Raw genomic sequence first — 26,857 nt, 5'->3', positions numbered from 1 at the left:
AGTAATGTGTTAATAATTCCGGCTGAATTTGTTTCCGTAAATACGCTTTCAATACTTTTAAACGATTGATTCTTTGCTCGGTGTATAGACATGTCAAAATCGATACGCACGATGCATCTTAAACCGGCAATCCTTTGAAAGATTTCACTACACGATAGAGAGTATCTGTTATTAATTGATATAATATATTTTATTGCGATATTTAATTATCAATGGTAGTTAGAGTTGTACCGTATAGATCTTTTTATGTTATTTTCCCATGGAAATATGTTGAAATTCTGTTCTGCGTAAAAGTATCTTTCATTTTCCCGTTTGATGAACGATGTTGACTAAGTTAGCTTAGAAGAGGATTCAGGTTTAAGGGATTAAGAAATGAATGCAACAATTCAGTCTTATACGACTATATATGTTAGACGGATCAGGAATTTTTGCAATTTATTAGACGTATATATTAATATTACATAACGATTATAGTGAAAAATCGTTGAGATAATAAGTTGCATAATTTCCTTGCTGGAGATATTAACATTTATAACTGAAATCTATAAATTTGCTGCAAGTCGGCGTGTAATATTTCTTTCGTCACGTAATTTTATTTGACAATTGCATCAGTGTTGTAAAAGAATTTTTGATTAGAAATAGTATAAACGTACTAATAGGTAAACTTAATTTAGTTCGTATCATTATTTATCCTTAGCCCTATTTACATAATAGCTTAACGTATTTTTCTATTTCAAGTATTCCCATCGAATAAAATTTAATGGCAACTGAAAAAAATCGATTTATAATACAAATATCTACAAAGGATTCATACGAACGTATGAAACTTAATATAAACTTATAATGTCGAAGTTCAGTTTATCATTAGTATGTACCTAATACGGAGAAATACAACTTTAATCTAGCTTCAGCTTCTTCTTGTTTATAGTACAGCGTGACTATTTACACAAAACCAAGAACATGTTTGAATTTGGATATTGTTCGTGACGATTAATAATAAATATCAAAAATATCTTGTAGTGGCTAATTAATTAAGAGTACAATGATATCGTTCCACACGTTTTTTTTTCAGAAGTACTTCGTAACGTGTAGTAAATAAAATATGTAACGAAACGTTCGCGTAATAGAAAGTGTGAGTAAGATTGAGCATTCATTCCATTTCAAATTTACATTTTAGCAAATAAAAGTACAAATTTTTTAACTGTTATAACCTTACTCACGCTTCTCTTATTATAAAGGATGAATATAAAATATTCTACTTTTGAAAATGTTACAATAAAAATTGCGAAAATGATTTTCTTAACCATCCAAACCGTATTCTTCGTCCATAGATGATTGAAGGTCATCCATATATTTGGAGTTGATACTGTAATTACAGCAATTTTTAACCACAAAATGTGCGAGCTCTTTTATGCGGTGGTATGGTTTCGGGTGTGATATCAAAGAATTCAACTTTTCAAGGCCTCCTTCTCGTATAACCAATGTGCAGTATTTCTTGGCTGTTGGAGGAACAATTGGTTTCAGTGAAAAAATAAACGTTATTTATATTTTCATTGTACACTTACGATAGACAGTTGTGAGATTAGCGAGTGCCCAAACCGCCCAGTGCTGACACGGGGGTGTGTGGTATATGTCCAACAAACGTAATAATGGTAAAAATGAGCGATAATTGATATTACGTTTTGAAAATATGTCCCAATGTTCAATAGTCTCGACCATAAGTTCAAGCACCTCGTTCCGAACTGGTCTTCTAATTGTCCATGCTTCGGTACCATCGGATGCTATATGAGCTAATATACCAGCAGCATTATAAGCTATCTAAAAAGAAAATACATGTTCTCAATATTATAAAACCTCGGTTATCGATAAAAATACAGGTATGAGAATACCTCGATGCCATCGCTGTCGAAGGGTAGTAAGTCTGCAAAGAATTTGATGTGCTGTCGTTGCATTAGCTGTACTCTGAGATGCTGTACTTCGGCAATATTACCCAATAATCCCATCATATTCTTTAATAATTCTTCTCTGTAGGGATATTGCTGCGCAAAGGAATCGTGTTCGTAAAAGTTTATTATTTTATCGGTAAGCTAAATAGTAGTAACTCTACACACCTTCACACACTTATGGAAGAGGTCTATGCCTGTTGCATCGAGGAACCGTTGACAGTTTATAGGGGTCTCATCGGTCACGTTCCACATAGTCGACCATGCCACCTCCAAAACATCATCAGATATGTCACACTCGACTCTGTATTTTATTAATTCAAGCATTGTTTCGATACAACCCAGATTGCCTAATAAACGTTTCTCTCTGCCAGTTACTTTACACGCCAAACTGTTTAAGAGGAATATCCCAACACGCTGGACGTAACTTTCATGCTCCGCATGCTTGGCCGAGTACAGAAGCAGTTTCACCAATGCTTCATAATTTGACATCTTATTAAACATAGAAGGCAACGTAATACTATTAGACATATTTTCAATTTCCAGGAAACACTTGATAATACAGGCAGAATATTATTAATACAAACAAGTATGCATGATACGCACCACATCCTGTGGTATACGAAAGTAGCATAACGTCAGGCAACCATTGTGCATCATAGATTTCTCATCTTTATAAAGGTTCATTCCAGTGAGAAGAGTATGGATAATCCTTTCTTTCAATCGCGGTTCTAGTTCACTCCTTTTTTTCATTTTCAGAACACAAACAAGGGTCGCGCTGCAAAGAGAAAGTATATATTGCATTCGATCTCGCTTTTAATATTCATTCTACGATAGGTAAATTACTATATCGCACGTAATTAAATACCTTCCAGTTATTTGTATATGTTTCACTTGTGGATGTTTCTCCATTGCTTCCAATATTGCGCAAAGCGCTTGATCCATTCTATGACAATTCTCATATCTATAGATATGATAAAGATCGTTCAGTACCCTTTCCAAGAAACCAGGCTTATTATTCATACAGACATGAGCTGCGACCAGTATTTGATCTTCATTTGCATCTCCCGCTATCTGATGTACAGAAGCATAATACAGTTAACAGAACGGAACAGGAAATCTCATCGTTTTAAGTAATACGTGATATTTCTTCTATCATTACCAGTCTTGCTGGAATATTACGTCTTTTACAAGCCTCATCGTTTGTTCCGTATAGTCCTAAAAACTGTAAAGGCCTGTCTACCCTTGAAGCAAGACCTGGTATATGACAAAGTTCATTATTATCGAACGCAGAATAAGAAGAATGTTCCACTGCTAGTATTTGATAATCCATTGCTTGTGTTCCCGTTAAGTTTGTGCCGCTAATGTCCAAAGAAGTTAATTGCGGCAAGCCATTCACTATGTTGGACAAAATTGCATGGGGGTTTTCAAATATCCCGCGCGACTGCTTGAATTGGGAGATATCCAAATGCCTGATCACAAACATAACATTATGTAAAACATTTTATCTGAAATATACTATAGAATTTTATTCTGTAACAGATTGGAAATATAGGATACCTTAATTTTCTCAAACGGCAGATGTTGTTAACAAAAGCTTGCGCCTGAGTATTAATCTTGACATTGTGCAAAACTAAAGATATCAGATTGGGCACCAAGTCGCAAAACTCAAAAGTGCCCACATGAGAATTATAAGATAAATCTAAATGTGTCAACATTGTTAATCCAACCAAAAGTATGTTATATTCTGGGGCACTGATCTTCAAATGTTCCAAAGCCAGACATCGTAGGTGTGGTATCTTAAACACGTATCCCCGTTTCTGGTATTCTGGTAATTAAACAAGAAGTGTACATTAATTTCATAAATTATTAAAGATATCTCTTAGCGTGATTTCTACAATTTGGAATATTAATCTAGTCTGACGTAATTCTTTTTAATTACTAACCAGATACAATGCGAATGTATATTAGTACTTTAAGAATGAAATTGCCTTCTGATAACGAGTAAGATTGCCGTCATGTTTATAAAGATCCGACAAAAGTGCATTTTCCATTGGATTTATTCCATCGTCAAATTACTTAATTGTAAATAAGGATAAAGTGAAATTCACTCTTACTAGTAAGGTTTGCTGGAATGAGGGAAGAGTCTGCTCCACGACACATTAAACTATGTAAATTATCTGCATTGGCATTTATGCATTCGATAGCGCATTCCGTAACAGCAGGGCAATTCGTAAGTTCCAATTCAGCGAGCTTGTGGGAAGCTAAAATCTTTGCCGAATGGTCAGTCATATTCGATCTTATAACTTTGACGCGTTTAAGTTTTGTTGTCGACGTATCGCTGAACATATGAAATAACTCATCGTGGTATTCTATGGTGTTGCTCTGTAGAACGAGTTCAATAAGTTTATCGCATATTTCGGATGGTAGTACCAGTCCTTTCGAGAGGCTTCGCAAGCAGATCTTCTTTCCCCATTGCTCCTTTACCGAGATTATGTCTAGATTCTTACAGATCACCCGAAAACAAAATTCTACCAGGGATTTCGGGCCCACGTATTGGTGCGAACGAAACAAGTCATCTAAATCGGCCATTCTGCACGGCGGCTCAAACAAAGTTGCGTGAAAAGTCTTTTAAGAAAATACTGCCAGCAATTACGCAATTTCAACTGTCAAATATGTTCGAACGCATCAGCTGGAGCATCATCACTGTCCGAATTCTGCGGGAGATAAGGTTTTCATTAGCATCGTATTCTCCCACCAGCGACTAACTAAATCATTATACGTTTAATCGGCGCAATGCCGAATCACTCACGGATGAGTCCAAATTAAATGCGTTGCCTTAAGCATTCAACGAAATTTTCCCGTTATACTACCTAATAGTACGCAACTACATATGTGTCAGTTATGTATAGCTAAACAACACCAACTCGACGATATCATTGCGCTTGCGCAAGCAGCGGTTAGGGGAACCGGTCCCCTCCACTCCTGAGGAAGTCTACTAATAGAGATTCTCATCATCACGGTAGTCTCTTGCATTTCAATCTATTGCGCGTCAAGTATCCGTGATCATGAGAATCCCTGTCCAGCGGAATTCTTCACGAGTGGTGGGGGAACGATTCTCCTAACTCTCGCTTGCACAAGCGCAAACATCTGAGCAAGGGAGTGTTGGCTATACACACATAACGCGTCTGTAATTTTGACATTTCACTTGACTGCCGTAGTAGCTCTATCCCTCAACACTTCGTTATCAACATTGTTTGCAAATTAGTTGATTAGGTATTCTGTACCGCGCGAAGGTCTGAACGAAATACTATATCGTGCAGTCGACTATAACAAGATACAAATGAAAATGGGGATGAAACACTGTATTTGACGGTCTTCTAAAAATCACAACGCTACAAAAGGGGCGTTTAAATATAATACTTATAAAAATATAGAATACTTAACGTTTATAGTATTCCTAGATAAAAAATTCAAAAATCTTAAGTACGATTTAGACTACTTGTGAATGATAATTCTTATGATCCACACGCCATACACGCATCTCCGTTCTCGCGAGAACACGCGAGCACAGTTTCTATATCTTCGTTACTTCTACTTTGCAACCATCCATTATTTTGTACAGCGGCGAATTCCTCCTCGGTCTCATTCTCCGAATTCAGGGTCTGGTTGGCCGAGGCGATGCTGGTATTTCGTAGTTTCGATTTATCCACTGTAAACTGAAGAGCATTCGCTGCCGGTTTCGTTCTTAAGTAGTACATACCGGTCTTCAAACCCTACAAATAACAAAGTATTTTTCATACCGTAAATTACGACCAAGCTAAAAGTAAGATAAAAAAAAAATGTAACGTTAATCCAATTTGTCGAGATTACCATTTGCCATCCATAAAAATGCATTGAAGTCAATTTTTCCGTCGTCGGTTTAGCCATATGAACATTCAATGATTGCGACTGGTCGATAAAGGCACCACGATCTGCTGCCATTTTCAAAATCGTCTTTTGCGGTATTTCCCAAACTGTTTTGTAAAGCATTTTCAACTCGTTCGGTATACATTGAACACCCTGCATATTTAAAATTATATTAATACATGCTTCTTTTTAATCGATATTGCGCTACTGGTACAAATGAGAAATGTAGATTAATACGAACCTGAATAGAACCATTATCTGCTATAATTTCATTTTTCACGTCCTCGTTCCAAAGATCTCTTTCCGTTAAGTCTCGTAATAGGTGAGGATTGACAATTTGAAATTCTCCAGATAAAACTCGCCTTGTATAAATGTTACTGGTATATGGTTCTATAGATTCATTGTTCCCTAAAATTTGCGCGGTAGATGCTGTTGGCATGGGCGCAATCAGCAAAGAGTTTCTAACTCCGTGTTTGGCGATTTTTTGTTTCAGTGCACTCCAATCCCACAGATCAGTTGGCGTAACATTCCACATATCATATTGTAATATCTGAAAGCGTATTGATATTACTAATACATTATAATTTAACGCGACACATCGCAAGAATTATAATAAATTTAATATTGGTATAAAAGTTAATTGCCCCTTAAATTCAATTCACTTACGCCTTTACTAACTGGACTGCCTTCGTATGTTTCGTATGTACCCTTGTCCTTGGCAATCTCACAACTAGCTTCTAGCGCGCTGTAGTATAACGTTTCGAATATCTGAATATTAAGCTTTTGTGCCTCTTCACTTTCGAAGGGATACCGCATTAAGAGAAACGCGTCTGCGAGTCCTTGTATCCCAATCCCTGTAATAAGCGCGACAAATATTTATAAACAGTACAAACGCGCGAACGGATACTTTTTATAGATAACAACTGAATATTATTTACCAATAGGCCTGTGCCTTAAATTGGATGTTTTTGCTTCTGGAATTGGATAGTAATTGACGTCGATAACTTTATCCAAATTATGAGTGACAACTTTGGTGACTTTACGAAGCTTCTCGAAGTCGAAAGTTTTAGTCGCAGCATTTACGAACATATTGACGGCAATCGAAGCTAAATTGCAGACAGCAACTTCGTCCGGACTAGAATATTGTACAACTTCTGTACACAAATTACTACATTTGATCGTTCCTATGTTTTGATGGTTTGATTTACGGTTGCAGTGATCTTTATAGAGCATGTACGGAGTTCCTGTTTCAACTTGCGCTATAAGAATAGCCGTCCATAGGTCTCTGGCTGGAATTTGCCGTTTATATCTTTTTTCGTTCTCATACCTGATAAAGCACATTTAAGTCAGAATAAAAAGTTCGTAATTTTTGTCATACATTCTGTTGATTGCACGACAACGTACCGTGTATAAAGAGCTTCAAATTCATCACCCCAGACATCAGCTAAGCCAGGAGACTCGTGTGGGCACATTAGGGTCCAGACACCATTCTCCAGAACCCTTTTCATGAATAGGTCAGGAATCCATAGGGCATAGAACAGTTCTCTCGCTCTGTGTTCCTCCTTGCCTAATAAATAATGTTAAATTCAATATTACCAGAGCCGAGAAGCATTGAAAATACAAATAATTATTCAGCAATTTACCAGTATTCTTTTTGAGATCCAGAAATTCAAAAATATCTGAATGCCATGGTTCCAAATATATAGCGAACGCTCCTGGTCTTTTGTTTCCACCCTGATCGACATATCGAGCTGTATTATTATACACTCTGAGCATTGGAACCAAACCGTTAGATACACCAAGTGTACCAGCTATCGGTGTGCTTTTTGCTCGAATGCAATGTACATTAAGTCCAATACCGCCAGCTGATTTACTAATAAGCGCGCATCTTTTTAATGTGTCGTAAATTCCGTCGATACTGTCTTCGCTCATCGTCAGGAGGAAACAACTGAGTAGATAAGGGTCCAATTAATATTCCAGATTGAAATACTATCAGTTTAATCGCTAGATTAGAACATAATCGTAATTATTAGGAACTTACCTAGACATCTGCTGTCTCAAAGTACACGCAGAAAAGAGCGTCGGCGATGCATGTGTAAAGTATCGTTCCGATAAGAAATTATAAGTCTCTATAGCTTTATCGACATCTTCGCCATGAATAGCTACCGCGACTCTCATTAACATATGCTGTGGCCTCTCCACAACTTTTCCATATATTTTTAATAAGTAACTTCTCTCCAGCGTTTTAAAGCCAAAATAATTGTAACTGAAATCTCTGTCATAAATTATAGCAGAATTTAACTTGGTCGCATTATTTTTTATGATATTATAATACTCTTTGCTAATAACAGGCCTGGCGTTATCTGTATATTGTTCCCTCACATGGTGCAAATCGTGAATCACCTCTGCAAACAAAACGAAATAGTCGAAATGAGAGAAAGCCAGTGATCATCGATCAAACGTAAAGGGATACAAAAGTAATTTGTATCCTCTGCATTACCACTGAAACTCTTCTTCGTTTCTTTATGAAGATTAGAAACCGCAATCCTTGCAGCTAATATAGCATAATCTGGATGTTTGGTGGTCATAGTAGCTGCAGTTTCAGCAGCAAGATTATCCAATTCAACAGTGGTAACTCCTGAATATAAACCACTGATAACACGGAAAGTAATCGCAGCCTGTGAGGGCAGAGAAATTAACAGTTTAATCTTAATTCTATAACCTCAGGAACAGAATGTTTTTACAAAGCAGTGGTAGAAAGTAACTTTAATTGTACTTTGTAGAGTACTGTGTCATGCTGCGGTACAAGGCAGCTTTCATTCATGTACAACGAGCAACAAATACTTGGTAATTAAACTTACAGGGTCCACATAATCCATGTCTAGATTGTAGCATAATTTTTGGATCCTAGACGTTATTTTGTCGAAATGAACATCTTCTTTGCGTCCATCTATCAATGATAAAGCTCAGTTTAATGTCACAGCAAACTGCGTTTGCGATGGAACAAATTTAAACTTCGTGAAGCAACGGTATATAAAGATATTAATATTTCGATTACACCTTACGATACTTACCACGTTTTAGTACGAACATCTTTCCTTTTCCACCCATTTTCGATTCGCGATAATTCTCTCTTAAATCTATAAAGCTCTCCAAAATCTCCCTGGCCCTACGAAAATACGGTGTTCTCTTAGTTTGTGTTGTTCCGGCTTTTGGCGCGAACCGGAAGTGGGGTTAATCACGTGATACAACTATCAATGCCGTCCGTACGAAACTGTTTCCTGTTCAATATTTAAACTCTATTTAATATTTGAACAGGTTTTCCTACATCCCATTAATCAGCGAGTCTTTTTAGTGGCATCCTTGCGCGAAGGAATGTACAGTAATTGAGACAATTAAAATGAAAAGATTCCACAGACCTTGTTACAAATAATATCAACATTAAGCTGCTACAAAACTGTTCAAGGTTTATATACAAAGTGAAGGCATTGAATTTCCGTTGCAGCCTAGAAGAATCAGAGTAGAAGCGTCGACGTAATTCTTACTTTTCAAACGAGTCGGTGATATTAACCGTAGGCACAAAGTCAAGACCGAGCGTGATCTATAGCGTTTTAAGCTAGGCTCGTCGCAGAAGGGAGCAATTCGTGGCCGCATGCATCGGTATGGTGAATCGGTTATTAGCGTACACCAGGGGCCCTCTCATCCTTCGCATAGTGCACCTAAATATAGAGTGACACTGTGGCACTAATTTGTTGAATGAAACGATAGGTGTGTTGGTGCCTGGGGGACTTGAACGGCATTGTGGGGTAGAACTGCTAGGGTACGCCAGAGAAATCTCGGCACTCGGCCGTTCCTGAGCGCGATTTGTGAACGTAACGACGCGGGCCGACGGACGACACGCTCTGTAAAACTTTCTCGCCCATTGACGTTCTATCATCACGCCGTTATCAGATATTATCGGCCCAGTGGAAATCTCGTTCGGATCGCCGCTTGCGAGGCCGTGGACACGTACGTACATTGCTCGACTTGCATGGGCCAAATAACAGTATCCTTTCTCCGCGAGCGCCGATTACCATCGCCAATAAAGTGTCGGTTAATACTTGCTCAGTGATCACATCAGATCTATTCAAGACTAACTGCCACGGTCAAACGTTCTCGAATGTCTCCTTTAGGCTTTATCTACCACCGCTCCTCCCTTCTTTCGTTTTTCACGGGATACCAAAAGCCTAGCCTATTGGAGCGGAAAGCGAGAAGGGATGGCCGTTCTCTCTCCTCGCCGAAGGAAATATTCGGGTTCGTGTTACAGATCACAGAGATATTTTATGCTCTTGCTTGTGACGACAACTTGAAGAATAACGTAACATCCATCGTTGTACTTTTCCGCTGACGCACCATTGGAATTGATGCAAACAGAGGAGGGAAATTATCCCAAACTTTATTTATCTTCATTCGTTTAAGTCGGCTGCCGCATGCAATTGGAGCTTATTACACAATTGAAGAGCAGAAGTTGTAAATCGTTTTACACCCGGAATGGTATCTTTAAAGGACGTTGCACCCCGTGAATTCATTAACGATCCTCTGCTCACGGCGCGATCTTGCTTGGGCCCCGGAAATCGGCCGATCCTCGAATCGATTCGCCGCCACGGCCGCGATAATTCTTCGGAGAGGAGCTCGGGCGTTTAAGGTGGAACGGCAGATCCGCGGACGAATAATTCTCCACATCCCACTTTGCGAATTGGAACTTTAACTCGGCGCGATGATGCATCGCGGCGAGACGTCCGCCGATCGGCGGCATCGCCGTTCCACGTGACGATCTCTCCCGATGACATCGTTTCTTTCACCGATGGTTAATCTAAAATGGGACAAGGTTGCCCGATGGGAACTACGTTTGACAAACGTGATTCCCGGAAGTGGCTCGTTGTCTGTCATCCATCATCATCAAGACCCTTGTACCGGAGCCGTGTCTCACGCAGTGACGATGACCGCTCGACATTTAAAAGTTCTCCAGGAATGATCGCGTCATCTTTCACCGACTACCCGCTAGAAACTGGTCCCCATTAGCACCGCTCCTGTCGTTTACTTAAACTTAAACGTCGAAGCGTATATAGACCAGGAGAACGGTTTAATCACTCTGCAAACAGAAACATGGGTCGAGCAGTGAACGTTCATTGAAAAGCAACGGATGTAACGTAGCTGAATACTGAAGAATATGAATGATCCTTAGGATTCGCTTTAGAGAGACTTGCATGTTTGCAGATTCGAGCGAGACTCGATAGGATGAGGTGAATTCGAACCATTCTATACTTCGGATTTAAAAATAATGCCTTCGAGTGGATCAGCTAAACTACCCAAGGTGGACAGGTCGACCAGTCCTCTGCCCAACAAGCCCGTCAATCCCGTCCAAGAATTGAAAGCCTTGTTCGCTGAACCGCCCTTGAGAGTCTCGAATGGCGGGAAGGAGCAGGACTTCCGCTTCGAGGCGATTCAATGCCTGCAGTCCACCGCTTACACCGAGCCGAAAGCCTTACCGGACCGAGGAACTTGGAGCAGCAAGGTGAATCCGTGAGAATCACTGTCGCAAATTCGTAACAGTGGAGAGCAACTCCTGCAACAAAACGTTATGCATGTAGATACCTAATGCAGACCTGTCCCCGCTCTTTTCAAGGTCGAGTTCATCTTATCGGTAGTTGGATTGGCAATAGGATTAGGAAATTTGTGGCGTTTCCCTTACCTCTGCTACAAGAATGGCGGTGGTGCTTTCATGGTTCCTTACTTTATCGCTCTTGCGCTGGCCGGGGTGCCCATGTTCCTCATGGAGCTGTCTCTGGGACAGATGATGACTATAGGTGGATTGGGTGTCTTCAAGATAGCTCCGATTTTCAAAGGTTCGCATTTTACGTCACTTCACACCGGTGACCGAACAGTAATCGCAACTCTCCATCATCCAACAATAACAGGTATCGGATACGCTACCTGCGTGCTCTCCTGTTGGACGAACATCTACTACATCATCATCCTGGCCTGGGCGCTCTTCTACTTTTTAGTTTCCTTACGAATCGGTATGGAGCACGCGCGACAGTCTTTGCACGTCGAGTAGAATTCCTTTATAAAGCTTGTCTCCTAAATCTGTACAGACGTGCCATGGAGAGCGTGCAGTAACTCCTGGAACACGCGTTACTGCCTGACCTCCGCGGAGCGTTTGGAAGCGTTGTGCTGGCCCGAGAACGACGACACTATATGCGCCACTTCGATCGGCAACTTAAGCCAGAGCTTACTGAAGGACCCAGTGAAAGAATTCTGGGAGTAAGTTCGCACAGGAAAGGGGGATATTTAAGTTCTCGCTCGGAACAAACACTTTGGCTCATTATTCTGTCCTTTCGAAAAGGAGGCGCACCCTTCAAATCTCCGACGGTATAGAGCACGTGGGCTCGATAAGATGGGAGCTGGCTGGTACACTGGCCGTCGTCTGGATCATGTGTTACTTCTGTATTTGGAAAGGCGTGAGATGGACCGGAAAAGTAATCCCAGAATGTTACCGTCGCCCGTTGGTGAGATATGCGTATCGTTAATCGTGAAACTTTACGCAGGTCGTTTATTTTACATCGTTGTTCCCGTACGCGTGCTTGGCGATCCTCCTGGTGAGAGGATTAACGCTTCCTGGAGCAATGGAAGGCTTGAGATATTATGCGACTCCAAACCTTTCGAAGCTCGGCGATCCTGAGGTACTCGGGCGTATATTCTTCACTCGTTGATTCGCAACGTTATTGTTTAATCGTATAAATTACGATTTAGTTAATGTCTCGATAAAAATCCACAGGTATGGATAGACGCGGTGACGCAAATATTCTTCTCCTACGCGCTGGGCTTGGGCGCGCTGGTTGCCCTAGGAAGTTACAACAAGTTCAACAATAACGTTTATAAGTGAGTGACTCAAGAGTAATTTCCATAAAGTAGGAATGACGCTGCTTGATACATATCAATTAATATATTTCTATTTGTCTCAGAGATGCGCTCATCGTCTGCACGGTGAACTCGTGTACCAGTATGCTCAGCGGCGTTGTTATATTCTCCGTGGTTGGGTTCATGGCCCACCAACAACAGAAACCTGTTGCGGACGTAGCTGCCTCCGGTAATCATATCTACTATGAAATCAGAAACCTGCGTATATTGTAATTCTGCGTTTCTGCCTTTAATTTCTATATTTTTCATCGTCTAATTAGGTCCAGGACTAGCGTTCCTGGTTTATCCCTCCGCAGTTCTGGAACTACCGGGATCATCGATCTGGGCTTGTTTATTCTTCTTCATGCTTATTCTTATCGGTTTGGACAGCCAGGTAATTTGAAACGTCTTAATAAGGCTATCCTCGATAATTATGATTGTTATCTTTTGTAGTTTTGTACAGTCGAGGGCTTCATAACAGCCGCTGTAGATGAATGGCCGCACCTTCTAAGGAAGAGAAAAGAATTGTTCATAGCGATCGTATGCTTTATCTCGTACCTCATCGGTTTATCTTGCGTTACTGAAGTAGGCATCCGATGAAATGTTCTCTTTGTGGAACGCGTATCAAACTACTATGTTAAATGAATATATTCTCACATTTTTAGGGAGGGATGTACGTATTTCAACTCTTAGATTCATACGCCGTGAGCGGATTCTGTCTACTTTTCTTAATGTTTTTCGAGTGCGTTTCTATCTCGTGGGCATACGGAGTGAATCGCTTCTACGATGGTATTCGTGACATGATTGGTTATTACCCTTGCTGTTGGTGGAAGATATGCTGGACGTTTACTACTCCTGTTGTGTGTATGGTAAGATATTGCGAAGCGCGTAATCTTCAATCTATTTTTGTAACGTTACAATGTAAATAACGTCTTCGATTCTGAATTTAGGGAGTCTTCACGTTCAACATAATCAAGTTTGTCCCCGTGAAATATTTGACGTACGAGTATCCATGGTGGAGTCATGTATTAGGATGGTTTTGTGGTCTCTCCTCGATGTTATGTATCCCAATCTATATGATCTACATCTGGTGCACAACATCTGGAACTGCCTCCGAGGTATATCACTTAAAAACCATCTATTCGATCTATTGTCTTGATATTCCAAGCTTGTAACATCGATACTCGTCGATTGTGCAAGATTTATCGAGTACTCTTCTTCCAGAAATTCCGGAAACTAATAAGAATAGAAGACGACGTTGCCACTTTAAGAATGAAAATGAATCCAATCAAACCTGCCACTATGAATGCGGAACACGAGCTCTAACACTATGTGCATTATGCCCTTATTCAATGACCATCAACGATGCATGTGTGTTATTTCCAAGTATGACTGGAGGAAAACGTGATTTCATACGTTGAACAATACCATTACACATAATCATGTAATCATTTATCATGACAAATAAAAAGCTAGCGTTGGTACAAAGTGAAATGCACCGGCAATATAAGGTACACACTTATAGGAGATAAGGGGGTTCGAATTTCGATATTTAGAGTGTAATTAAGATAAAATAAATACTTTTATTTGTCATAATTTACACACTGTCAGATTTGTCTACCGTATACAATTGAAGAAGGTGTGCATCATATCCAATGCACAGAAACTGGTAGAAACGAGTGAAAGTATCTGTTCGTTCTTATTAACGGTTTCACGAAAGTTTGAAACTCGAAGGAACGGAAGAGGAAATTAACTTCTAGCTCGTAACAAATCGCACATAAATCCATGTAAAAATATCAATTAAAAATACTTAAATTCATTTCTCCCTATTTTGTATTTCTTTAATGCGTCCAATAAGTCGTTCCTTCCACTCGTCTTCGGACACAGTATTTGCCCATTCAGGAATCGCCGTAGTCGGTAGCGTGAACGATGCCATCATGGACTTTACTTGATTGATTTTATCCGCGTCCATATCGATATTCGATCGATTATGGGGAGACGACCAGACCTCAATTGTTTCTGACATGCAGTCCTATACAAAAGGCAGATGACAATAGATGCAAAGAAGATACAATAGCACTATTTTCACAAATCCAAACTACTAATTACAGGTTGCAGTTCCATCGACGGTAGCGGCAACGATTGACTAGGTTCGCCCGCATTGGATGCCCATTCGTCATCCTGCGAATTAAAGCGTCGGACTTATAACATAAAAATTCATCCCCTGCGAATACTAAGCCGGTAAGGAACAAGTAACGTACATCATCCTCGTATAACATTGGATCACTATCCGCGGGCATTTGAGATAAAGGTACGTATCCTGCCATTCCTGCATCATCGTCTTCGCTGTCCGAATCATTCATTCCTCTAGCATCAAGTTGTAAGTTCGGTGCCGTTAATGTTTCCTCGATAGGTTGCTGCGTAGGGTCAGGAGACATTGTGCATCCCTTTGTTTCTATATTTTTAGCACTACTTGATTTTGTTCCGAATGAATATATCATCTATTTTATTCACGGTCGGAAGTTCCTAACCCCACTTTCGCGATCAACGATTCTCTCTGTATTAGAAACTTAGAAGAATTGGTCTTATACGAGCTAAATGGAATTCGAATTGTACTAGCGAACTCTTTGCTGAAATATTTCGAACGGAGCGATTTGCGAATGTCGAGAAATTGTCTAAAATACGGAGGTTTGACAGCTCACAGCTGATTCCACGTACTTTTCAGTCTACCGTGTGCTCAGATGAATCCTGCGGCTCCAGATAAGCGCCAGGAGAGCGGAAACTTTATTTTCCCTGAGAAATATCAATCTACTGCTGTCTATATATTGCGCGCGTTTAAAGAAATCAATGTAAGTACGTTAATATCTCTAGCAGACATCTGTGCATTTGTAATAAACATTTATATATAAAGAAAGTTCTCTAGAATGTTAGGTTTTAAAAAACACTTTGTCCCTCCACTTCTAGCAATCATAACTGCCAATATTTATCACGAACATATTCGTGTCGCAATTATTATTTCGCTGGAAATATCAATTTTTTGATATTCGAAATACGGTATGGCATCGACAGCGCACGCTGTTTCTATTTCGAATTTTTCCACGTCGATAACGTAGGACGGAATGTCGGCAACGTTGAGTTTCATAAGAAAGTGCATTGATAAGATAAGTATGACAATTTTCTTCACTTTGAGCCGTTAAAGACACTGTGCCATTCTATTAGAAGAATGTTCAAATTGTATGCACGTGTCCCTTGAGTTCGTATTTAATTTGGATCGGAATGAATGAAGAACAGGGTGACGCAGAATTATATGAAAATAAAAGTTCGATGAGACTTAAGGAAGAAGGAAAGCAAAGACCTGCGCGCCCCTTGCGACGAATAAGTAAACGCGATCAGCTGCTCTTCTCAGAACATTAGTAATCGCCTGGACAAAAACCGAGGCGAATATAGAATATGTGGGCCATTAAATTTACCAGGGCACAGCTTGAACTTCTTACATCTGGCCGACTAAAATCTTGAAGCCATATTCGAAGAACGTATGTGTATGCAGGATATTTCCTACACTATGGATATAATTTCAAAGAAAGGGACGTTCATATAAATGTCCTTCTGAGCCTTCCTGTATAATTATAGTTGCTCTCACGTTTCAGTAACTCTATGCAGTACTTATCATTAACGCCCCATACATCAACAGCAGAAACTCCTGATCGTATCAGAATGCCAATGATAAATCGCTTTAAGGATCACATTCAAGTCCACAGTGATTACTTCAAACAATTTCTATATGCGAGCAACAGATAAAACTTGGATGTTTCGTTCATCTTGACCACTGAACATCTCCATTACATTGATTTATAATATCGAACTTAAGGGGGAGATTCTCGTCTAACAGCCCCAAAAGTAACTGATATTTAAGATTTTTTTTTTAAGAAACTGTTGGTCGCAGTGGATTTAACTCTTTTCGGATATAAGGAGGCATCTTTAAACTTGCAGAAAATATATTTTTTATTATAAATATTTATATTTATTTATATATATTTATAAAATAAATACTTATTAATTATTTATATATATTTATAAAATAAATATTTATTAATTATTGTCTAAGTAATCCAATCGGCAAGAAACCGTCGATTTCAGTCGTTCAACTTCGACGGCCTGAAGTGGAGCGCGATATTTGCGATTTTTTTTAAGAGAAACCTTCAAATTATATTAATTGAAAACTTTACGCCTATATTTGTACATATTTAGGCAACATTTTACGAAAAATTTAATTAAAAAATAACGATACCTAAAACTTTAAACGGGTCTTTCTCAAAACATTGTTTTTCGAATTATTTAGTTAGCACGATATCTCAAAAACCAATCACCCGATTTACTTTAAACTCGGAATATATCTTCAGTAGATCTCCCTTTCTCGTTGTTAATAAAACTAAGCCGGTTTGTGCAAAATTAGACTCTTGCGACCTAAAAAAACAGCGAATTTTTTGCAGAAATCGATGTCTATTTTAGACGCTGTCACTTCTTTTTTACTTTTCAGTATTTCTCATTTAATCTAATTCAGACGATAGCCCCTCTCACACAGACTACACAAAATTTTAAATTTTTCATTTCAGACAACTACAACGGCTGATGTTATGCTAACCATGCGCATCTGATTTTTGTAAGGCGCTCTATTTGAAGCGTTATAACTCCGGATATACCCACTACATTTGCATATAATTTTTTCTTCATATTCTCTAAAGCTTGACAAATAAATCCACAGAGCTGGAGGTAAATATACTTAATGGTATTGTTTTAAAAAATTCCCAAAGTTCGCATTATTCTTCGCCCGCCAAGGTAGGGAGACCCCTTAATGCAATCGCTATTATGTATCATAAAATTTGCCTTTCAAAGCAAAATCTATTCAATGGCGACTGGTCGGGATCGCCAGCGAGAACTTTGCGAAACGATCTGTGGGCCAATAAAGATCGTGAAACCGCAGAAGAAGCTACACAGCAAAAAAAGAAAAGGGTGCATTGCTAACACTTTCGAAAGGTTACATCGCGCACGGTTCAGCGCTGGCTCGCCCAGTGCCCGGAATAAGACCAAGAGGAGGATGACGAAGAAAAAAAAAAAAAAAATAGGTAAAGATGGCCGATCAGCCGTGATTCAGCGGTCGGCGATGTACGCCCCGAAACCGACCGGTCTCCTTCTTGATTCCAGGAATCCATACTCCGCCAATGGGGCCTTCGGCATCGACTCCATTCACGGCCACCGTCCCTCGCAAACGTGACGACACTCTGGGAAGCACGCGGCTGATTCCACATCAAGAGGTGATCGTTTCTTTAGAACCGGCGTGTCCGTCGTCGGTGATCTCGTAGAGACGTAGCGGACGGGTAAAGTGGTTGCAGGAGACGTTCCTCGTGCTGTCCACGTGGGAGGCCGGCGTGCAAAATTTCGTGGAGATGAGCGGGACCGTACCTTGCTACAGTGATCGATGGATTAATAGATCAGTAAGCATCCGCGACTCGTCTACCGCGAATGACGAAGTGTACCGGGATCGCTCTTACGGTGACTACTTAGAGATCCCGCAAGACTATGTGAGAGCACCGAGGTGGTACATTAAATTCGATTTCATCCACGTCTCGGCGTGCAGGAGATAAATAAAGATCCCTAGTGGCTCCGAGACTCGTAAAGTGTCCGGCGACAAGCTTGCAATTAGCTGCGGCAGGGGAGAAACTTCTTTAAACTCACAGAATGGAATAGAACAGTTTGCAACTCACTGATTTAAGAATGCAAGTTTCTCCAAACCGATAATCACCCTGACACGATTACTTACGCGATAATCTCGAGCGCGTGTGCTCCGCCCGGATCCTCGTCCGGAGAAAATAACGTCGATTACCAGGTGGCCTTTTCCATCCGGTTTCTCGGCTGAAGCTGACGCGAGAGAACTGCCGGGCAGGATCCAGCGGAGAAATCGGCGAGCCCCGATGACGCACGCGGCTCGCTTCAAGGAAACGAGTGAATCGGACGGTGCTCGAGTCACTGCGATCCCGAGAGCGATTGCCTCTACTCCGTCGATGGGGATCCTTCCAGCGGATTAAGGTTCCTCTGGAACAGTCCGATTAATCTGAACTAGCCTAGGCGGGAAGAATCCCCAGCGCTGCGATTCGTACATTAAAGAGCAAATGTCCAGCTTATGTATTACACATGTCGGTGAGTCATCGGCAGTTGGAGAGGAACAAGAGCACCGAATCATGTTCATCCTCGGTGATCGGTGAGAAAAAATCGCGCGACGGCGCGCGGAGATGAAGCCAGCAGGCAGGGTCGCGCGTCTGGGAAGGAAGAAATGGGCGAATAAACGATATCTGCGGTGCAAGGAACGTGCCACTGGGATAACATCTCGGCGAGTGTATTGCCGCGCAGGATGCGGATGGTGGTGTTTTAAAGCGAGCAGAGGAGTCCGACCGTGCGCGCCTGGCATCATTGGCGAACGCAGAGGCTACGGGAAAGATGCTTGAATTGGCGATTCGTTGGCGAGCGAGTTTCAAATTTATGCCATCGATCAGACGTCGGGACGGACGCGAGAGTGGATCGAACGCTGGTGACAAAGATTCGGCCGAGCGGCGAAAGATGGAGGGTGATCCGGTGATGGTCCCGTCTGGTAAATATTCATTTATTAATCATAAACGGGTTAGAGCACATTGTATAGCAAGGACACGTAACATTTTGCGTGTTGAAGGAAAATAAATCTACATGTATGAATAGTATATGAAATTGTACTTAACAGTGGAGAGAGAAATGAAAAAATAGGGGTGAAGAGTGAGTAACGAGAAATGAAAAATGTACGATGAAAATGGAGATGAAGATAAGAATGAAAATGAGAATGAAAATGAAGATGAGAACGAAAGTGAAAATATAAATACATAGAAAGTAGAATAAAAGTGAAAAGTGAGGGGTGGAAGTAAAAGTGTGTATTAGTCGTGTATAATAGTCTATACTATTTAAATTTAGTTTTGTCGCGTTAACGGATTAACCCAGACCTAACACAGACCAGCTATTTTGATCGTTCGCTCCTGGCATTCTGCGCAATTTACTCTTTAACACGTCCACAGACTCACGAAAGAAATCAACTGCATCAGCATATAAGTTTGCTCGTTGTAGTAGCCGGTTAATCGGATCAGAAGATCCATATTTTGTACACGATATGATAGAATAAGGGTTTTTTCCCTGAGCGATCTGGGTGGAGCATGTAGTTTTATGAGTCCCAGCAGGGGTGGACAATCAACTTGGCCTTTTAGTATAAATATCTTTGGAGCGCTGTCTTCTTCAGCGAAGTACCTGGCGGAAGTTTCCTTTAATATAATGCGACGGTATAACGAGTAACAATGAACTCTGTCGTACAGACCCGTCGGAATGGAACTCGACGCACATAGCGTCGTGGGTTTCATGGTGCGGCCGCGCGTTTTCCATGGTACCGCCGCCGAGTGTTACGCTCCCATCGACAGGTAAGGAGCTGCTGAAGCTACCCTCGGATTACTGGCAACGTATCCCTGGCGGGAAGACTTTGGCACGGCACCTTGGATACCTGCAATTACAAGCGACCGGCGTGGAAACTCCAGATTTGCTGCAGGAGCAGAAGATCGATGGTGAGTGGATCCTTTCACCTCTCCACGCGTCATTTTACTATTTAGATAGGAGCGCAGCGTATGCCGTTTCCTCTGCCCCCTTCTCTCTGCCACTCTTCTCGCCATGTAACCTCGAAGATCAGCTTCGGAATAGAGTATAACAGCGTCGTTTATTACACCCAGCATCGCGAGGAAGTCGATGCAACCGTTGCTGATACAATTCCCGCAGCGAGTCCAAATGGATCCATGGGGCTTAGGGAAGGTTAATAGGGGTCCCAGGTTCAGATTGAAAATGACCGGACGAGGCTAACCGTTCCCCAGGGCTCCGCTGGTCCACTCGCGCCCGCTCTTTGACCTTATCTAAGGCTTTAACGAGCGAGCGATCTATTAGAGATAAGAAAGGTCCGGCAGAAAAATAAATATCGCAGGCGATAATAGCCTGGCCCCTTTCTTCGTTCCTCTTTCACCAACCCAGCGTTCGATTGGACGAAAGAAGGATGTCGATCGTTTGTACGATTCTCCAGAATACGGTCCGCCATCCGAGCTGGCTCACTTAAACGATCCCATTTCGTTATTGAATAAAAAATGCCCAGGTCTGAAGCTGGAGTAGAGAAGGCATCCTCCCTCGAAATTTTCAATTCGACACTGAAACGTGAAATATAGAAAGCTCGCGAGGAGGGGGTCGAAGGGCACGCGGAGGAAAAGAACGAGGAGATCTCGACGAACAAAGGGAGCCTGAAGTTTCGAGGGGGGTGCGCGCGCGGAGAAAAAGTTATTCCGTGGCGCGGGGAGCGAAGAACGCCGGGCCCGAGTTTTCCGCTCGCGAAAGAGGGAAAGCCGTCTCGCCTTCCGCGGGCGTGGAAGAACGAAGAAGAGCGGCGTAGTCTTGGCAGCGTAAGCCTCGGAGATATATCGTCCGTTTGAATAACGTTGTAGGTGCTCTTGGGGGGGAGCCCCACTCCGCGCCGGCGGCGGCCGTTTATTAAACGAATCAGTGTTATCGCGGTGAGAGAGCCCTCATGAATAAACCATCGAGTGTTTAGGGCGGCGGAAAGGTGGTGGCATCGGGGGTTACGGCCTCGCAGTAACCGCTTCTACCCCTCTCCTTCCTCCCTAATGCCGGCGACGCGGGGGGCTCGGGGTGGTCGGCAAACTCTAACGGGCCAGGGGCGGTAAGCCCGCTACGGGGTGCGGCTATATTGTTTTCTTGATGAGCGCGAAACATCCCCCCGAATCTCCGGCGCATACGGGATAATTTTACGCGTCACTTGGTACCGCAGAACTTTCGCGCCATCGCAGACGAGCCGGCGCGAGAGGGTTGAAAGGGGGCGGCGCGGTGCACCTTTTCGATTAAGTAATCCCCCGCGCGGCATGGAAGCTGATGATCCTTGCGAAAGTGACTCTGCGCCAGCGATACCAAAGGCTCAGGTAGACTTCGAGGATGCGCAGGATGCCCGAAATACGCGCTACAAGACTTCACCAGAGCGGGACCAATATTCTTCTGGGACCTAAAGAATCGTCTTTGAGCTTCTTTTACCCGCTCTTGCACCATGTTCTCTGTTATCTACTTAGGTATACACTAGGTATACAAAGTCTGCGTATACACTATGGTATGCAGAAGTGTCTGTTTATGAAAATATAGAAATATCCTTGAGTTCAGGTGAAAATGTATTTGTAACATGTGCGTGGTATGTTTATAATTCTAGTAATGTCAAAGTAACAAATTAAAAATGACCAGAAGTTAAATATAGACAATAAAACGAAAAATGTCTCTGAAAAGTCACCAGATAAAGTCTGTGTACGGCTACGTGAAATGGTGATTTCCCGAAACAGGAGTGGGGATTCCCCGGTTCCTAACTTTAATTCTGGTTTAACGAAGCTCTGCGCAGATTGATACGCGTGTGCGTGTATTATTTATAACGGTGCAGTAGGTTTGAACAAACAAAACTAGCATGGAATACGGAGGAAAAGAAATTTCTGTCAGTAGAAGGAAAATTATCGTGAAACTGTGGAAAGAAGGTAAAAGTTATCGAGAAAAAGGAAAAATAATAGGAAGACGACATTCATCCGTTCAAAGAGTTGTAAATAATCTTAAATCAACGGATATTATAAAGTCTGTATTTAAGTTCTGGTCATTTTTAATTTGTTACTTTGACATTACTAGAATCGTAAACATACCATGTACATGTTACAAATACATTTTCACCTGAATTCAAGGATATTTCTATATTTTCATAAACAGACACTTCTGCATACCTTAGTGTACGCAGAACTTTTTATTCCTAGTGTAAATTCCTCAGTACCTATTCATCCAGTGGCGGACTGGCCCGGGTGTCAGCTTACTGAGCGAGTTTCACATTGTGGAGAAAAGTCTTTTGTAGGATCAGTTAAAATTCCAACAAACAATATCGATCCGTTCCCGAGTTACGATGTTCACCGTCTTGAGAAATATAGTTTTGAGAAAAACGGCTTTAAAGCAGGGACTCCTACCGGTACGTAAAATACCGGTAGTATAATATTCGGTTGTATGTTCGTAACCCTTATAGAAACCGAAATACGAAAATACCGGTATGAGATCATACCGCTATATGAAAATACCGGTATATTCACCTGTATTTACCGGTAATTTTTTCGGTTTTCCTATATTATCACAATTTTCAAGATATTCGTAAGCAGAGGGTTAAAACCAGTATTATGTTAGCGAAATTGTATCGGAGCCGATATACTACCGAAATCGCTGTAATACCGAAACAAAAAAAATTACCAGCATTTTTCTGGTAATATGTAATAGCGTGATCGCGATTGAAAAAGAATACGATGGTACAATGTTACAACACAGTTGTTCGTGCCAAAGGTAGGTAGTAGAATGTTTACGCAGCATAACTAGTGGAGTATTCCTTAACACTCCAGGCGGCTAATTAAGCTCAAGTGAGCTTAAAGCTCCGGACACTCGACGCGGTGATTCATAATTTTAAAAGTAAGCATTAAATCGGATATACCTAATTTTAATTGTACTTTTTTGCCACTTACGTATTTCTTCAAAATTTTCTTTATCTCTTATAAAAATTAAGCGCTAGCCTTATAGTTGCGGGTGGGCCCCCTTTGTCTCCTGGCATCCAATATTTATATACCCAGTCCGCCATCCTATCCATCAACTGGGTAGGAGGTCTGCGTTCTCGCATTTTTGCACTGGTTTCTCTGGAAACCTCGAATTTCCTTGCACCTTCCCATTCATGGCGAGTGAATCGTGTAATCAGGGTGAACGAATGGACGAATTCCCAAGAGACTTCTGTTGCATCTTCTCTGCTCTGCGGCTAAGGAAATATCTGTAGGTCGATGCGCCCTGAAATGAGAAGCTTAATAAAAAGAAGAGAATCAGGAGCATTGTAAAAGAGAGGGTGAAGCTGACGTTTGACTGGAATGTGTAAGCTGGCATTGGCCCTGGCGATAACCAGAGTGGGTGAAGCGAGAGGTACACTCGCATACCGTACAGAGGTGTAAAGGTATTCCGTCCACAGGGGTTAGAGAGTGGGGGCGATAAGGGCTGAAATCACCGGGGGCAAAGATCGCTCAGTTTCTCTCTGTCCACCGACTGGTACGTTTTATTCTGCGCGTATCCACGGTTTATCGGTATCGGCCATCGAGACTGCATTCTACCCGCGCGTGTGTATATAGATTCGTCTACGTGCCTGTGCGAACTGTTAAACATGTAACACGCGCCTCGCTCCTTCATTATTCCCCCGGATCGTGCTTACGCAGACATCTATAGATCTCCGTGCGATCGCGCGGGAAACGTTTGAATCGTGCATACCTGCACGCGCTGTTTCTTGAGTATTAAAAACCGTTCTATGGATAAATGTTAACAACATTTACGCGCGAGGTGTGTGCAACGCGCATCAACATTGGATGTGATGAATTGGAACGATGAAGGAAGCAGCCGAGAAAAGATTCATAAGTTCGGTTATTCCGTTTAAATCAAACCGTATCGGCGTAGACTTATTTCACGAGCATTTTTCAATGTTGATCCTGAAATTCACGAGGAACGTTTAAGTGGAAACAAGCACCGCGTGGAAATGGCTACGAACTTTTTATCGGAATGCGGTGGTGGGGCGGTTAAGCGATAAACGCGGATGATTGCTGTATTAGAAGCGTGGCCGATGTTGGTTAGAGGATTAACAATGGGCCTGTCAACCACCGTTGCTCGCGCGGTGAAGGATTAGGCTCACGATATCGTTCGACACGTAATGTGGAGGATTCAAACGCATCCGCTGCATCTTCAGCAGGACACCAGATTCCACCCTTCTGCAGCTGCCATTCTTTACAACGGTATCTACCGTTACTGCATTCTTGTCGCGAACGAGTAGCCACGTCTCCCTGTTTAGATACAGTACAATAATTAATTGGAGTACTCTATATGAGCTTCCTCGCGTAAGCTTCTCTTCTGGGGCTTAAACCAGCTCAACATCTGCCTCTCCCTTCTAATTACAAGACCACAGTAATTATAAATAGACTCGTTTAATACTACAAGTATAATTCTCGCGAAAAGCATCTAAAATATCAGAAAAGACAGCTTCGCTGGAAGCGATTACAGAAATCTAAACCGCGAGATTCTATCTATCCACGCAGGTCGTCGAGGACCTCGTCCAGTCTCTCTTTATTCGTTTTCCTCGATCAGAGGTGACCAAGATTCGGTTATCGGTATGAAAAAGCGAGCGTGGCGTGCGAATATATGAATGGAGGCGGGAAGAGAACGAAGGAGAGGCTCTAAATAGAATGTTAGAACGGATGGCGCGACCATCACTAGTCTCCTCGAATCGACCTCGCCTCGAGGCGAGAGGAGCACGGTGGTCGACTGGTGCATGCGTGTTTCTGCTTCTATTCCCGCAGAGAGGTTCAGCCTCCTACAACGGACTTGCTCGCTGATTGGATCGACAGCAGGAGCCGGCGGCTCCGGGGCGGTCGGAGGCGGACAGGTTCAACTTTGGCAATTCCTGCTGGAGCTGCTCTCGGATTCGTCCAATTCATCCTGCATCGCGTGGGAGGGCTCGAACGGGGAATTCAAGCTCACCGATCCGGACGAGGTAGCGCGGAGATGGGGCGAACGGAAGAGCAAGCCGAACATGAACTACGACAAGCTGTCCCGGGCCCTCAGGTAAACGTGGGCCTCCGAAATTTCATCGTTTAACGTTGTGTCAGGCCGCAATCTCATCGTTCGCTGCATAATCGCCTGAGTCGATGCAGCGCCCGGTGTTCGCGTGGTAGCGATATGTGATCGACAAGCTTGGACCGGGAGTATACTTGTAGCTGATGATGATCGTGGCAATCGAAGCTGCTGTATTAAAGAAACAAGCAAACATAACTCTTTAGTGAACGATATTCTGATACTATGTAGTAGCTATGTAAAGTTCTCTTTGCCCTGCAGATACTATTACGACAAAAACATAATGACGAAGGTACATGGGAAACGTTATGCTTACAAGTTCGATTTCCACGGCTTAATGATGGCCTGCCAGGCCCAAGCTGGCGTCACGTTGGAAGCATCCCCGTCGTCCCGAGGTACAGGCGCGAATTGTTATCCTCACCATTTGCGTCACACTCATCAGCTATATCCGACAGGACCGTCGGGTTCGCAACCACCATCTGTATCGGTAGGTCCAGCAGCGCTAGCGCCACCGCCACCGCCGCCGCCACCTCCACCGCATTACTGCTGGCCTTACCATCGGTATACTCCACCGACGTAATACAAGGAGTTAGTTGTTTTACATTTTCGGCAACGTGAAATGTCATTCCATGCGACGGACCATGAGAAATTATACTGTCGTCAGTGGCGGATTTAAGGAAATGGGCCCAGGTGGCAAACGTTCTGAGGGGCCCATTTTTTTCTGGGAAAATGATGAGGTTGTTTACTAAAAACGAGCTAAGCGTAGAAGCACAGGAAAGAATATAGTGTTTGGATAAAATCATGATTGTTTGTCTTGAAAATGGCCCAGGTGGCCCTGGGGGGCTTCTAAGCAGGGGCCCAGACGGCAGAGATGGGCAAAGAATTATTTTAAATAAAAAATTGATTTCGAATAAAAGACAAAAATTTTAGTCGAGACTCGTCAAATAAAAATAACTTTGGGTTATTTTTATTCCGAGCGCCTCAAATACTTTTTTTATTCGATAAGAATTCATTCGACGGCAACGCATGATTTTTTTTATTTGACGGGAATTCATTTTAAGCTTCGAATGGTTTTCTCAGTTTCATTCGTACTTTTATTCGAAAATTATTCGAAGTTCGAATAACTTTGGGCGAGCCTCGAGCGTCTTTGACAGAAGCCGCCGGCTTCTCGAGCCGAACGACATTGTATCGTTCACCCGTCTAATCTGCAGCGCGGAGTTGCTCGGCGATGCGTCATCGATTATACAGAAACGGAATTTCTGTATTTTTCGTCGTATCAATACTTAGAAGATACAAAC

The 26,857-nt window shown here is 42.0% G+C and overlaps 5 protein-coding genes across 6 annotated transcripts; 2 read left to right on the top strand and 3 right to left on the bottom strand.

Moving 5' to 3' along the window:
* Positions 1-405: 405 nt before the first annotated feature.
* Positions 406-4,833, bottom strand: LOC143366925 (protein zer-1 homolog). Its single transcript, XM_076808398.1, has 9 exons — positions 4,061-4,833; positions 3,504-3,771; positions 3,106-3,415; positions 2,812-3,017; positions 2,550-2,721; positions 2,112-2,435; positions 1,890-2,039; positions 1,566-1,818; positions 406-1,499 (listed from the first exon to the last, which is right to left on the bottom strand). Exons 1-9 carry the CDS (start codon positions 4,533-4,535, stop codon positions 1,300-1,302), a joined length of 2,358 nt encoding a protein of 785 aa, XP_076664513.1. The 5' UTR covers positions 4,536-4,833; the 3' UTR covers positions 406-1,299.
* Positions 4,834-5,293: 460 nt separating this feature from the next.
* On the bottom strand, positions 5,294-9,088 carry Rnrl (Ribonucleoside diphosphate reductase large subunit). Its single transcript, XM_076808397.1, has 11 exons — positions 8,927-9,088; positions 8,714-8,802; positions 8,353-8,530; positions 7,894-8,257; positions 7,496-7,800; positions 7,257-7,419; positions 6,791-7,179; positions 6,519-6,706; positions 6,094-6,402; positions 5,817-6,005; positions 5,294-5,719 (listed from the first exon to the last, which is right to left on the bottom strand). The coding sequence occupies exons 1-11, from the start codon at positions 8,961-8,963 to the stop codon at positions 5,462-5,464; spliced, it is 2,469 nt and encodes an 822-aa protein (XP_076664512.1). The 5' UTR covers positions 8,964-9,088; the 3' UTR covers positions 5,294-5,461.
* A 193-nt stretch (positions 9,089-9,281) lies between these two features.
* Positions 9,282-14,610, top strand: Gat-1b (GABA neurotransmitter transporter-1B). The gene is made up of 15 exons (XM_076808400.1): positions 9,282-9,512; positions 9,621-9,860; positions 11,109-11,406; positions 11,518-11,737; positions 11,810-11,911; positions 11,987-12,155; positions 12,238-12,370; positions 12,440-12,574; positions 12,670-12,773; positions 12,857-12,981; positions 13,073-13,185; positions 13,245-13,376; positions 13,457-13,660; positions 13,742-13,909; positions 14,016-14,610. The coding sequence occupies exons 3-15, from the start codon at positions 11,173-11,175 to the stop codon at positions 14,115-14,117; spliced, it is 1,941 nt and encodes a 646-aa protein (XP_076664515.1). The 5' UTR covers positions 9,282-9,512; positions 9,621-9,860; positions 11,109-11,172; the 3' UTR covers positions 14,118-14,610.
* Positions 14,355-15,502, bottom strand: LOC143366934 (male-enhanced antigen 1). The gene is made up of 3 exons (XM_076808414.1): positions 15,053-15,502; positions 14,901-14,972; positions 14,355-14,823 (listed from the first exon to the last, which is right to left on the bottom strand). The coding sequence occupies exons 1-3, from the start codon at positions 15,290-15,292 to the stop codon at positions 14,608-14,610; spliced, it is 528 nt and encodes a 175-aa protein (XP_076664529.1). The 5' UTR covers positions 15,293-15,502; the 3' UTR covers positions 14,355-14,607.
* A 3,573-nt stretch (positions 15,503-19,075) lies between these two features.
* On the top strand, positions 19,076-26,377 carry LOC143366899 (DNA-binding protein D-ETS-6). 2 transcript variants are annotated; one of them, XM_076808348.1, is made up of 5 exons: positions 19,078-19,434; positions 20,177-20,419; positions 25,286-25,550; positions 25,821-25,954; positions 26,015-26,377. In XM_076808348.1, the coding sequence occupies exons 1-5, from the start codon at positions 19,284-19,286 to the stop codon at positions 26,137-26,139; spliced, it is 918 nt and encodes a 305-aa protein (XP_076664463.1). In that variant the 5' UTR covers positions 19,078-19,283; the 3' UTR covers positions 26,140-26,377. The 2 variants fall into 2 exon arrangements, with proteins under 2 accessions (XP_076664462.1, XP_076664463.1); XM_076808347.1 differs by having other exon boundaries at positions 19,076-19,434; positions 25,821-26,377.
* Positions 26,378-26,857: the final 480 nt, after the last annotated feature.

Source organism: Andrena cerasifolii, chromosome 3, assembly GCF_050908995.1.
Source record: "Andrena cerasifolii isolate SP2316 chromosome 3, iyAndCera1_principal, whole genome shotgun sequence".
Lineage (NCBI taxonomy): Eukaryota > Metazoa > Arthropoda > Insecta > Hymenoptera > Andrenidae > Andrena > Andrena cerasifolii.
The sequence above is the reverse complement of the archived record's forward strand: the minus strand, read 5'-3'. Positions and strand labels throughout refer to the sequence as shown.

What these genes read in the sequence shown, in the direction of transcription:
- LOC143366925 (XM_076808398.1), bottom strand. Translation starts at nt 4,535, where the DNA reads ATGGCCGATTTAGATGACTTGTTTCGTTCGCACCAATACGTGGGCCCG. An exon ending in TTCGTATACCACAGGATGTG is followed by an intron (nt 2,436 to 2,549) that starts GTGCGTATCATG and finishes ATGTTTAATAAG; the next exon opens with ATGTCAAATTATGAAGCATT. An exon ending in TCGACAGCGATGGCATCGAG is followed by an intron (nt 1,819 to 1,889) that starts GTATTCTCATAC and finishes TTTTCTTTTTAG; the next exon opens with ATAGCTTATAATGCTGCTGG.
- Rnrl (XM_076808397.1), bottom strand. Translation starts at nt 8,963, where the DNA reads ATGGGTGGAAAAGGAAAGATGTTCGTACTAAAACGTG. An exon ending in ACATGGATTATGTGGACCCT is followed by an intron (nt 8,531 to 8,713) that starts GTAAGTTTAATT and finishes CTGCCCTCACAG; the next exon opens with GCTGCGATTACTTTCCGTGT. An exon ending in CAGATAATGGTTCTATTCAG is followed by an intron (nt 6,006 to 6,093) that starts GTTCGTATTAAT and finishes TTAAATATGCAG; the next exon opens with GGTGTTCAATGTATACCGAA.
- Gat-1b (XM_076808400.1), top strand. Translation starts at nt 11,173, where the DNA reads ATGCCTTCGAGTGGATCAGCTAAACTACCCAAGGTGGACAGGTCGACC. An exon ending in TTTAGTTTCCTTACGAATCG is followed by an intron (nt 11,912 to 11,986) that starts GTATGGAGCACG and finishes AAATCTGTACAG; the next exon opens with ACGTGCCATGGAGAGCGTGC. An exon ending in CCAGTGAAAGAATTCTGGGA is followed by an intron (nt 12,156 to 12,237) that starts GTAAGTTCGCAC and finishes CCTTTCGAAAAG; the next exon opens with GAGGCGCACCCTTCAAATCT.
- LOC143366934 (XM_076808414.1), bottom strand. Translation starts at nt 15,292, where the DNA reads ATGATATATTCATTCGGAACAAAATCAAGTAGTGCTAAAAATATAGAA. An exon ending in CAATGTTATACGAGGATGAT is followed by an intron (nt 14,973 to 15,052) that starts GTACGTTACTTG and finishes TTTAATTCGCAG; the next exon opens with GATGACGAATGGGCATCCAA. An exon ending in CGTCGATGGAACTGCAACCT is followed by an intron (nt 14,824 to 14,900) that starts GTAATTAGTAGT and finishes CCTTTTGTATAG; the next exon opens with GACTGCATGTCAGAAACAAT.
- LOC143366899 (XM_076808347.1), top strand. Translation starts at nt 19,284, where the DNA reads ATGCTTGAATTGGCGATTCGTTGGCGAGCGAGTTTCAAATTTATGCCA. An exon ending in TCCGGTGATGGTCCCGTCTG is followed by an intron (nt 19,435 to 20,176) that starts GTAAATATTCAT and finishes TCTGTCGTACAG; the next exon opens with ACCCGTCGGAATGGAACTCG. An exon ending in AAGCTGTCCCGGGCCCTCAG is followed by an intron (nt 25,551 to 25,820) that starts GTAAACGTGGGC and finishes TTTGCCCTGCAG; the next exon opens with ATACTATTACGACAAAAACA.